At 42.4% G+C, this 12285-nt stretch overlaps 1 protein-coding gene across 4 annotated transcripts in view; it reads right to left on the bottom strand.

Moving 5' to 3' along the window:
* Nucleotides 1-12285, bottom strand: part of PIBF1 (progesterone immunomodulatory binding factor 1) — a 391620-nt gene that overhangs the window by 117051 nt on the left and 262284 nt on the right. For all 4 annotated transcript variants that reach the window (XM_029603019.1, XM_029603020.1, XM_029603018.1 and 1 more), the window contains exon 13: nt 3455-3545. In XM_029603019.1, the coding sequence (XP_029458879.1) occupies nt 3455-3545 (91 nt within the window). The remainder of the gene's footprint in view (nt 1-3454; nt 3546-12285) is intronic.

Here is a 12285-nt window from a genome sequence, read left to right as displayed (position 1 = left end):
TGCAACAAAAGTATCATGTAAAACATAAGCATCAATTTTTAATCTTCATCTCTAAAAACCGTACAGGGTACACAGTATTTGATCCTGTTCTAGGCACAACTTGCAATTCTACAGTTTAACTGTCAGGTGTGTCTTTTAAAAAGCAAAGTTCAAATGATGGATCTATGCCCTGCAAAATGTCATTGTTTAAAGTCAATTTGTTTCTGAGTCATTGTAATAAAAATGCCTGAATGAGTGCAACTTGTATTTTTTGTTTCATTGCTTTTGACCTCTCAGAATAAATTCAAGAATCCATCCATGTACGTAATCAACAAAACATATACACTTCAATTTATTTTAAATAGTAAGAATCAAAAAATGTGACATTTGTATCCAAATTAATGGATTTACTACTGCTGTTACTACTTTACTATTATTCCTATGATGTAGTTAATCCAAATTTTAATGAGAAAACTTCATATTTTGTTAAAAGCAAAACAAAAATCATATATATATATATAAAATCTTTATAGCCCACACCCTCTAAAGAGGGAAAGAGGGGTATAATCAGCATTTTTGATCTGATGAAGCTATGTTGTAATAATTTAAACATTAAGGATAATACAAAATTTTGACTTCATACTACAAATTAAATTTTTAATCAAGCTTTCTTTAAGCAAAATTATTGTATTAGCTTATTTCAAGTGAAAAATTAAGGTTAAAATGAAAAAATATAAACAAAGTACATTTGTATACTACTTAGATTAAATATTGCAAGTTTCCTTCTAACTAGAGAGCTAACAAAGAAACCCCCCCCCGGAACTATCAGCAGATGAAAATAGCCTGGTTCATCCATTCTGCCCATCTTTACTACCTACTGAATACTGCTGACCAACTGACCACAGGCTGTCTTCAGTTCTCTTACTTAATTCCAATACTATTTTTGAATCCATTTTTTTCAAAAGGAGCCTGTTCTATGCATCCATCTCCCTTTCCCTGAAGAAATGCTTACTTATGTTACTCCTGAATCTAAAAAATCTAGGTATCATAGTGGATAATACTTTGAAATAGTCGGCTCAGTGTGCTGCAGCAGTCAAAAAAGCAAACAATGTTAGGAATTATTAGGAAGGGAATGGTTAATAAAACGGAAAATGACATAATGCCTCTGTATTGCTCCATGGTGAGACCGCACCTTGAATACTGTGTACAATTCTGGTCGCTGCATCTCAAAAAAGATATAGTTGCGATGGAGAAGGTACAGAGAAGGGCAACCAAAATGATAAAGGGAATGAAACAGCTCCCCTATGAGGAAAGGCTGAAGAGGTTAGGGCTGTTCAGCTTGGAGAAGAGACGGCTGAGGGGGGATATGATAGAGGTGTTTAAGATCATGAGAGGTCTTGAAGGAGTAGATGTGAATCGGTTATTTACACTTTCAGATAATAGAAGGACCAGGGGGCATTACATGAAATTAGCAAGTAGCACATTTAGACTAATTGGAAAAAATTATTTTTCACTCAACGCCCAATAAAGCTCTGGAATTTGTTGCCAAAGGAAGTGGTTAGTGCAGTTAGTGTAGCTGGGTTTAAAAAAGGTTTGGATAAGTTCTTGCAGGAGAAGTCCATTAACTGCTATTAATCAAGTTTACTTAGAGGTAGATCTTAAATAAGTACGCGCGCGCGAACAAAAGTACGCCGGATTTTATAAGATACGTGCATATCTTATAAAATCCAGGGTCAGCGCACGCAAGGCTGCGCAAAAAATCGGAGTGGCCTCGGAGGGAACTTTCCTTCTGCGTCCCCCCCACCTTCCCCTCCCTTCCCCTATTCTACCCCACCCCCCAGCCCTACCTAAATCCCCCCCCCACCTTTGTTGTGCAAGTTACGCCTGCTTGAAGCAGGCATAACTTGCGCGCGCTGCCTCGGCATCCCCCGGCACAGGCCCCGAACGGTCGCCATGCCCCCGGACCACCCCCTGACACACCCCTCCCGCCCCTTTTACGAAGCCCCGGGACTTACGCGCATCCCGGGGCTTTGTGCGTGCCGGCGGCCTATGCAAAATAGGCGCGCCGGCGCAGGGCTTTTAAAATCCAGCCCTTCGTTAATAGCCACTGCTATTAATTGCATCAGTAGCATGGGATCTTCTTCGTGTTTGGGCACTTGCCAGGTTCTTGTGACCTGGTTTGGCCTCTGTTGGAAACAGGATGCTGGGCTTGATGGACCCTTGGTCTGACTCAGCATGGCAATTTCTTATGTTCTTACCTGTGTTTTGCTATAAAATTTCCTATTCCATCAAAAAATGATGGTATTTTGTATAAACAAGGACTACAATGCTTGGCTGGGTTCTTACTGCATATTTATAATCCACCTTGTCAGCTATGCTCTGGAAACAAAAGCTATCTTGATATCCGAAACTCGAAGACAGCAAAACTTAACAAGGAAACGTGCTTTCTCAGTGGCTGGCTCAAAATTTGGAACATGCTTCCAGACAGTTTACGTTTGGATGACTGAAGTAAAGTCATTTAAGAGGGACCTTAAGATTTACTTATTTAAATAAGTTTTTGGTATTAACACCTAAGCATAAGCAGTTACCTTCCTCTATTCGAGGAGATAGCAATCAAACTTATAATGTAAAAGCTGAATGCTTGGAATTAGAGAATCATAGGCAATCTTTGTATGTTTGTTTAAATCGGAATGTTTTAACGTTCTTTTATTTTTTAATAATGTATGTGAACTTTGTAAACCGATTTGTGTGCTATTGTAGATAGTGGCATATAAAAATTTCTAAATAAATAAATAAATATTATATTTATACCTGCGAGGTACATGAATGCCAGTTCTTGATGCTAAAAGAACTCAGATCACAATCTAAACTAAATCTCCCATAGCTTTTATGCTGTTCTACTGGAAATACAGAGCTCATAACGGAAGCTCTCTGAATGGCTGAGGGAAACCACTATGTTACAGGAAAGTGTACAGATGTTCTTACTCAATTTTAAAGCTTATTAAAATACTTCAAAAAGTTTGTTAATTTGATATTGTATCTCAGCTTGAAGTCTATATCCCAAACTAAGTTTCTCAAGAAGGTCCTCAATCTTATTCTCTTTTAAAAAAGAATGATTAAAGAAGCACGTCAACAACAAAAAAGATGACTTAAAAATAGCTTTAGAAATGTCCAAAAGAAGAACATTTTTTAAATAATTTATTTTTTTTCTGTGCAATTTGAGATTTCTGGGAGTTTGCTGCTCTTTCTATTATTCACTAAGGCACTATAAAACTTCTAGAGAAGGAACAAGAACTCTTGTGGTGCATGTGAAATCTCATGTAAAAGAAAAAAAAGGCGGGAGAAGACAGATCATCTTGGACACATTTCTTAAGCTGAAATGTTCCTTAAAACGAATAGCTACCATATTAATTAGAACATATTCCAAAATGCAAGTCATTATTGTCTGCATGACATCATGTTCTTTTGTTTTTACCTTTGCTTTAGTCGCCTTTTAGCTGTTGTAGGGACATTAGCACCATAACCATAGGAAAAAAGAACTCTTTCTGCTTCATCTTCATTTTCCACTGAAAAATAAAGTAAAACAGTCAGTAATATTCCTAAAACTGAAAACTGTCCAGAACAAAACAAATAGCCTTTACCAAAACCAAACATCTGTATATACTGCCAAAGATATATCAAAGCAGAGTTGCTTATCTGTAACAAGTGTCATTCGAGGGCAGAAGGATGTCAGAACCTCACACATGCGTGACATCATCAGATGGAAAATGACATGGAAATTTGATTTAAAAGTTTAGAAACTCTGCTTTACGAGGCATGTGCAGCAAGGTGTATTGCCATGCATCCATGTTTGGGGGGAGGGTGGGTCCTTTTCAACCTATAATTTAGCTTAAATTGGAGAACTAACTCTAAGAGGAAGCAAGCGGATTTTATGAGGACTGGAATCTGGTATCCTTGGAGAACATCTGTTACAGATGTTCTCTTTGCTTTCTTCAAGAATAATCAGGATTACAATCTTCATGCATGGGAAATCCCCCACTCACAGGCTGTCAAACAAAAAAAGGGGAAAACCTGAAACTGTGCCAATAGGCAAAATCTGTTTTTTGGGGGCAACAAGACATTTTTCATATTTTCTGTCTTTTTAAAGTGGCAGCCTGCAACCAAAACAGTGGGCCCTGGGAGAATGATGGTGTGGATTTTACTCCAAGTATTTCCTGATCCCAAAGAAAACAGGGATCATCCTAGATCTAAGGGATTGAATAGGTTCTGAGTCAGAATCTGCCCAGTCTCAAAGCATTATTCATTGGATTGATAAGATTCACAGCAGTTGAAGCTCATAACTTATGCTGGTACTGCACCAGGTCCTCATACTCCTCCCATTTGTGTTCATCTTTCTCAGCTCTGTAATGATATTATCCCGTTAGTCACCTAGTTGCAGAAAGCACAAAAAAGGATGCAGCTACTATTGTAGACAATCCCAAGTGGATCACAAGTTTCAAAGGCAATTATTCAGTATGAAAAAGACAGTGGATTGGGCATAGCTTATAATAATTTTCCAAAAATACTACAGCCAGGATTAGGCATTTGCAGAACATACAAGGCAATACTCTTCCTCTATCTAGTTTCAAAGCGAGATGTTGCCTGGAAGGCAGTGCATGAGGAGATAGAAGCAGTTATGCTGGCACCTCTGTGGCAGGCCAAAATATGGCCTTATTATACTCTCTAAGACAATTAGTAGCCCCCATGTTTCATACACCTTGGAAACAGAATTATAGGCAGGCAGGGCATTTCTGTTTATTAGTTCTTTTCCAATGATATAATAATAATATACACATTGAAAGGTAAATGATTATGACAGTATAGTAATTTACATACCACCTCATATTACAGGAAAATAAATAGTCATACAATCCCATAGCCCTTAATATGGGTGCGGGGAGAGCCACCACAGGAGATGACAATTATCAAAGTTAAAGAAAAAGAATATCTTAAATATTTAAAGCGCTAGTTCATGAAATGGTATTATTTTAAAGAACTTATGCCCACATATTGATGGAACCCACTAGCTGCTTGTCTATTGGGAAGTAGTCTAGTCTGGAGTATGATTTATGTGGGTGGGAAAAGAACGTATAATTATGTATTGTGGGGTTACGCAGCCGCCAGATATCAGATAGTCCCCTGTCCATAATAAGATGCTTAAGGGCCTGCCTGTGTATCCTACCGCTGCTACAGCCTGGGTGAGAGTTATCTAAATATGGATACCTAGTGAGATTGAAATCCCCCCCCCTACAATCAGTGGGTCCTCTGACCACTCACTTATAATATTAGATATTTTGGCTCAGGAAAACTGCCTGATCTGTATTAGGGGCATACACATTCAGTAGAGTGTAGATTTTATTATGGACCTTCACCTTCATCAGGAGGTATCTGCCTTCTACATCTCTCAGCACTGTTAAAACATCTACTACCATATGTTTAGAGAATAATATTCCCACCCCACAATATTTATGATGAACAGAAGTTGCCGCATGAAATGTTTGAGGGTACCCCTTAGACACTAATAGCCGCTCATACCGCTTAGTGAGGTGAGTCTCCTGGCAAAAGACTATGTCTGCGTGTAATGCTGTCATCTCCCGTGTAAACACCTGCCACTTGTTGTATGTTTGCAACCCTTTCACATTAATAAAAACAATTTTTACCATCCCCATGATCTAATCTTTACTCGCCTGTGTACTATGTACCACTTCTGGTGTTCCCTCCACCATGAACCAAAGGATTGCCCCAGCTCTGCATCTGAACATCTATGTACCACCGGGGTATTATTCAACCTACTCGTTCCTTACTCCTCAGATTTCCCACCCTCTCCTCCCTCTCCCTCCCTTGTCTAATCCACATGTTCCCATGTGAGGACTTCCCTGGAGAGTATTAACATCACCACCCTCCAGTGTGGCCCATAGCCCCTCCCCCCCAAGCTTAAATTAAATCATACCACTAACATCAACTTTGTAAGGGACAAGGGATCCCTCCCCCTCTACCAGCTTTGTTATTAATGCAGAACTGCATAATTCAACTGACTGCATCCTGCTATGGATGAGGATGACCCGGACATGTTATATACTTCACAGTCTTAGGTCAGAGTAAAGTCCTCAGGTGTTCCCTTCTGGCTTCTTAACCAGGATCCTGAGAAGTTGTCGCTGGCCCTCCCGAATGTTGAAGATGCCGGTCTCCTTTGTCCACTCTCTTCCAGTGAGGCCGCTCCATTCTGTGTGTCCCTGTCGAAATCTCATTGTTCTCAGTTCTCTTTGAACCCACCAGAGGTATGCTTGTCTCTTGCAGGATATCCTCCGCTTCGGATACCTGACGGATCCTTGAGTTGACTCTGCTGAGTGTGAAAGAAAGGCCAAAAGGGAATAGCCAGCGATAGTGAATATTGTGAGAGCACAGAGCCTGAATGATATCTCGGAATTCCCTCCTTTTTTTTAATGGTGGATATGACAAGATCCTGAAATATCTCGATTTTGTGATCCTGCCAGGATATAGTTCCACTTTTCCTTGCTGCTGGAGCCACCCTCTCTTTTACTATAAAGCTGTGGAAACAGGCTATGATGTCCCTTGACTGGTTATTGCATGTGTTCCCCAAGGCTCTATGTGCTCGTTCTAAAACCACCTCCTTGCGGTTTTCCCTCACGGCCTGTTGGATATAGCAGCAGGTTGCAAATATCTCTGACCATTTTAAAACAGTCATTATATTCCTCTGATTCTGGTAAGCCACGGAATCTCAAGTTAATCGACGCAATCTATTTTCTATATCTTCCATATGCAGAAGTAATTCTTCCTGGGCTTCTTTCAATTTTTTCTGTTCCTCTCTCAGTTTACTGACCTCAGTTTGTTGTTCTTCCAGGCCCATTTCTACTTCCTCCACTCTCCCTCCGAGGTCTTTGATGTCACTTTGCATAGTCTCTAATATGTCCCAAATTTCTCTCCGGAACCAGGCCATTTCACCTCTCAGTTCCTGGAACCAGTTCTAAAATTCTTGCCTTAAAGATATTTCAGTGCCCTCCCCATCTGCCGTCATAGCGGTATCTCCGGCTACATTTTTCTCTGGTCCAGGCGCCATTTTGTCCCCGGCCCCGATCGATGCCACTACCGCTGCCGATGCGAACGAAAACCTGTTCAGGTCCGGCTTTTTTTTCGGCGGTGTCATACTGGACTTTCTGTGGGTCTGCTATGGGTTTTCTGTGCAGTCCCGAGCGCCGAATCTGCAGATGGAGAAGGGATCGCGGGGCTTGAAGGCTCGAGCCACTAGTTTAGGTGGCCATCTTAGCGGGTGACGTCACCGCTCTCAAGCCATGCCTTTCTATATGTTCTGTGATTTTGATATTTAGAACACTTTCCATTCTTTTTCCCGGCATTGAAGTCAGGCTATCTGTAGTTTCCTGGATCACCCCTGGAGCCCTTTTTAAATATTGGGGTTACATTAGCCACCCTCCAGTCTTCAGGTACAATGGATGATTTTAATGATAGGTTACAAATTTTTACTAATAGATCTGAAATTTCATTTTTGAGCTCTTTCAGAACCCTGGGGTGTATACCATCTGGTCCAGGTGATATACTACTCTTCAGTTTGTCAATCAGGCCTACCACATCTTCTAGGTTTACCGTGATTTGGTTCAGTCCATCTGAAACATTACCCATGAAAATCTTCTCCGAAAAGGGTATCTCCCCAACATCTGCTTCAGTAAACACCGAAGCAAAGAAATTGTTTAATCTTTCCACGATGGCCTTATTTTCTCTATGTGCCCTTTAACCCCTCAAACATCTAACGGTCCAACTGACTCCCTCACAGGCTTTCTGCCTCGGATATATTTTAAAAAGCTTTTACTATGAGTTTTTGCTTCTATGGTCAACTTCTTTTCAAATTCTCTCTTAGCCTGTCTTATCAATGTCTTACTTTTTACCTGCCAACGCTTATGCTTTATCCTGTTTTCTTCTGTTGGATCCTTCTTTGAATTTTTAAATGAAGATCTTTTGGCTAAAATAGCCTCTTTCACCTCATCTTTTAACCAAGCAAGTAATAGTTTTGACTTCCTTCCACCTTTCTTAATGTGTGGAATACATCTGGATTGTTCTTCTAGGATGGTATTTTTTTTTTTTAACAATGTCCACACCTCTTGCACACTTTTTACCTTTGTAGCTGCTCTTGTTTTTTTCTATTTTTCTCATTTTATCAAAGTTTCCCTTTTGAAAGTTTAGCACGAGTCATTTATTTGCTTACTGTCCCCTTCCAATCATTAATTCAAATTTGATCATATTATGATCACTATTGCCAAGCGGCCCCATCACTGTTGCCTCGCTCACCAAATCCTGTGCTCTACTGAGAATTAGATCTAAAATTGCTCTCTCTCATCGGTTCCTGAACCAATTACTCCATAAAACTGTCATTTATTCCATCCAGGAACTTTATCTCTCTAGCATGTCTCGATGGTACATTTACCCAGTCAGTATTGGGGTAATTGAAATCTCCCATTACTGCATTACCAATTTGGTTAGCTTCCCTAATTTATCTTAGCATTTGACTGTCTGTCTCACCATCTTGGCCAGGTGGATGATAGTATGTTCCTATCACTATATTCTTCCCCAACACACAAGGGATTTCCACCCATAAAGATTTGATTGTGCATTTAGTCTCATGCAGGGTGTTTATCCTGTTGGACTCTATGCCATCCTGGACATAAAGCGCCACACCACCTCCCGGATGCTCCTGTCATTGCGATATAATTTGTACCCCGGTAGAGCACTGTCCCATTGGTTACCTTCCTTCCACCTCGTCTCTGTGATGCCAATTAAGTCTATGTCATCGGCTCGACAGCCAGAGGCCGATGCAGTGTCGGTGCTGGCACCGGGAGTGAAATCACGTTGGTCCTGGTGACGATGTTTCCCTCGGTGCTCGGTCCGGTCTTTCTCCGGCAACGAGGAAGACGATGCCGATGCCTTAGATGGTGTCGGTGACGGATGGTCACTGCTTCCCTGGTGCTCCCGGCAAGGTTTGTCGATGGATTTTTTTGATGTTCCTGCTCGTGATGAGTGGGTGGATGTCGATGTAGTTATCTTGATTTTAAAAAGGGACTCCATCTTGTCCAGGCGGGCCCGCCTGCCCTTCGGGGTCATTTGGGCACAACTTGGGCAGCGACGAACATCTTGTGATGAGCCAAGGCACAGTACACAGACATCATGCGGGTCGGTAATCGACATGGTACAGGGACACTCTGGACATTTTTAAAAACCTGTTGCCATGATGGAGAAAAAACGAGGGCCGCGAAAATAGTCGATGGCCTGCGAACACAGAGGAAAGGGGAGCAGGAACTGACCGGAGACTGTGGATTTTTACTCACCGAGCGATGAAAAACAATATCGCAATGCGAGACCCCTATGCGAGAACTTTTTAATGAAGTAATCTTCAAGTTTTTCCGTGAGGAAATATTGTGAGAGAATTCTCACAGAGCTCCTAACCGCGAGGCAAACTGCAGTGCGGAAAAAAAGAGACTGAAGGGAGACTCCTGTGGCTACAGGGATTATGGCATGCTGGGCATGCTCAGTGGGCCAGTCAAAAGTCCTAGAAACTTTGACAGAAAAGTTTTCCGTGATAGGGATCTGTCCAGTGACGTCACCCACATGTGAGGACTACCGTACTGCTTGTCCTGGGAGACCCTCACGCCCACCAGCCACCCAGCTGTCTGCATTCCTAATAATCGAATAACTAACTATGAATGTCGACCTAACCCTTCCCTCTTGGGCAGTGGCCCTTGGAGACACATTCTTGGTGCCAAAGGACAATGCACCACCTGGAGAGCAGGTCCTTGCTACAGGATCCTTTCCTGCAGCACCAGGTTGATGCTCTCCGATCATGAGAACATCTGCCTCCAAGGCAGCACCAAGGCTGCCAGTCTGAAGTTGGGACTTGGCTACTATGTCCCTGAAGGTCTCATCTATATACCTCTCTGTCTGCCTCAGCTCCTCCAGGTCTGCCACTTTAGCCTCCAGAGATCAGACCCATGCTCTGAGAGACAGGAGCTCTTTGCATCAAATGCACACGTACAACTTCTCACCGGCGGGTAAAAAAATCATACATGTGACACTCGAAGCAAAAGACTGGGAGGCCCCCCTCTTGCTGCTGAAATGCTGCCTTCATCAGTTCAGTTCCTAGTTAAGTTTTAGGTTGCTATAGGAGTAGGAATGTGTCTAATTGGTATTCTTTAAATGTATTAGTGAATCACTACATGTCTGGTAGTGGCCTACAGGGGAATGATCAAACTCTCAATAGAGTGTGGGGAATTTGTGAAGTGACGTTAAAAGGCCTTTTTTTTTTTTTTTTTTTTAGTGTGAAAGTGGCACCTGCCTATAAATTAAAGGATGAGCTGGGGTGGGTGTGTGAGGGGTAGGAAATACAAACATACTAATTTCTGTTTATGAGCTGTCTTATTGACTATTAAAAGCACAAACACACTAAAATAATATACCCCAATAGTATACTTCTCCCCAATACTTAAAAAAAAAAAAAAATTCCCAAGCAAAACTTATGTTATACTCACCCTCTGGGCCAGTCCCTCTTCCTGTGCTGTTCCCCGAGGCCGGAGGACTTCTGTCGCTGCCGACGCTGGTGCGGGGCCTCCACCCTGCAGGACCCCGCTGGCGCCACCCCCAGCTGCTTCCTCTCCTAGGTGTGCGCACATCTCTGCTAGAGATTTAAAGGGCCCATGGCAGGACGTTGCCGCCGGCCCTTCCTTTGGACACCAGGGCTCTGCCCTATAAAAACACTCAGCAGACGGTCCTCTGGCAACTTGACAAGACTGCCTTGCTGCATTGTGGTGCCGCTCTAGTTCCTGTCATTCCAGCGCCTGTTCCTGTCTTCCTTGTTTCGGTTACTGTGTTCCAAGTCCCCGTTCCTGCCTTTCAGCCTGGTTCCAGCTCCTGCCCTTCTCCTTCGGACAGATTCTCCTGGCTTGACTTCAGATTAGACCCCACACTTCTCGCTTGCCGCCTGCTCCGGACTGGACCTCACCCTTCTTGTTTCTTGTTCGCCGCCTGCCTTGGACCTTCGGACCGGACCTCTCATCTCTTGCTCGCTGCCAGCCCAGGACTCGGATCCTTCTTCATCAGAGCTTCATCACAGGGGCTCACCTAAGTCCAGCCGGCCCCCGGAACCCAAGGGCTCAACCTGCGGGGAACGGGGCTGGTAGTGGTGAAACCTCAGCCATCGGCCCCTGTTGTCTGTCAGCCTCGCCTCCTGATGTTGGGAACCTGTGGGTGGTCTTCCTCCCAAGTGGTGTCAATCCCAACTCACGCCAAGGGTCCACAACACCAGCCAAGGACACAACAACTTACTGATTCCTTTCAGCCACCAGCAAGTTGATCCTCTCCTCTCAGTGCTCCCACAGGTAAAGTACTGTACTATCAGGGCTGCTAATATATAATAAATGTCATCAGCATATGCTGAAAACAAACATCTGATTCCCAATCCAAAAAGCCCAATATTTCAGGGTGCTGCCTAATGGCCAATAAAAGAGGCTCCAGTGCCAAATTGAAGAGAAAGGGCGACAAGGGGCAGCCTTGTCTCATGCCTCTAAAGAATGTAAATTATAAGAAAGCTTATTATTTACCAATATATTTATCTGAGGGGCATGATAAAGAGGTCGAATGACAAATAGGAAATTGTCCCCATATCCAAACCATCTAAGAACAAAAAAAACATATGCCCACTCTACATGATCAAATGCTTTCTCAGCATCTAAAAATAAAGCTATCATGGGAGTGAGAACATTTTGTGCTAAGGCAACAGGGTACAGAAAAAGGCATGCATTGTTAGAAATAAATCACTCTTTTATAAATCCTGATTGATTAGGGTGCATGAAATTGCTCATGATATTCATCATCCTGCTGGCCAACAATTCTGCAAAGAGTTTGTAATCTGTATTAAGTAAAGCGATGGATTTATAGTTAGATACTAAGTTGACATCTTTGCCCAGTTTTGGAAAATCCACAATGCAGACATCAGTAAATAGGGGATCAAAAGATGGGTTTAACAGTGAATCAGCATAATAGTGATGAAGATGAGGTTATAGCAGATGCTGAAACATTTTAAAGAAAACTACAGAATACTCATCAGGGTCAGGGGCCTTCCTAAATTTAACAAAGAAAGGGCCTTAGATATCTCCATTAAGGAGAAAGGTTCCTCTAATTTCAAATGTTGTTCCACAGTGAGAGTGGGAATGGCAGACATTTCGTAGTACAATACAGCTTTTCTTCTCT

The sequence above is a fragment of the Rhinatrema bivittatum genome, chromosome 5 (genome assembly GCF_901001135.1).
Source record: "Rhinatrema bivittatum chromosome 5, aRhiBiv1.1, whole genome shotgun sequence".
Lineage (NCBI taxonomy): Eukaryota > Metazoa > Chordata > Amphibia > Gymnophiona > Rhinatrematidae > Rhinatrema > Rhinatrema bivittatum.
Note: the sequence above shows the minus strand (reverse complement) of the source record. Positions and strands in the feature narration are given on the sequence as shown.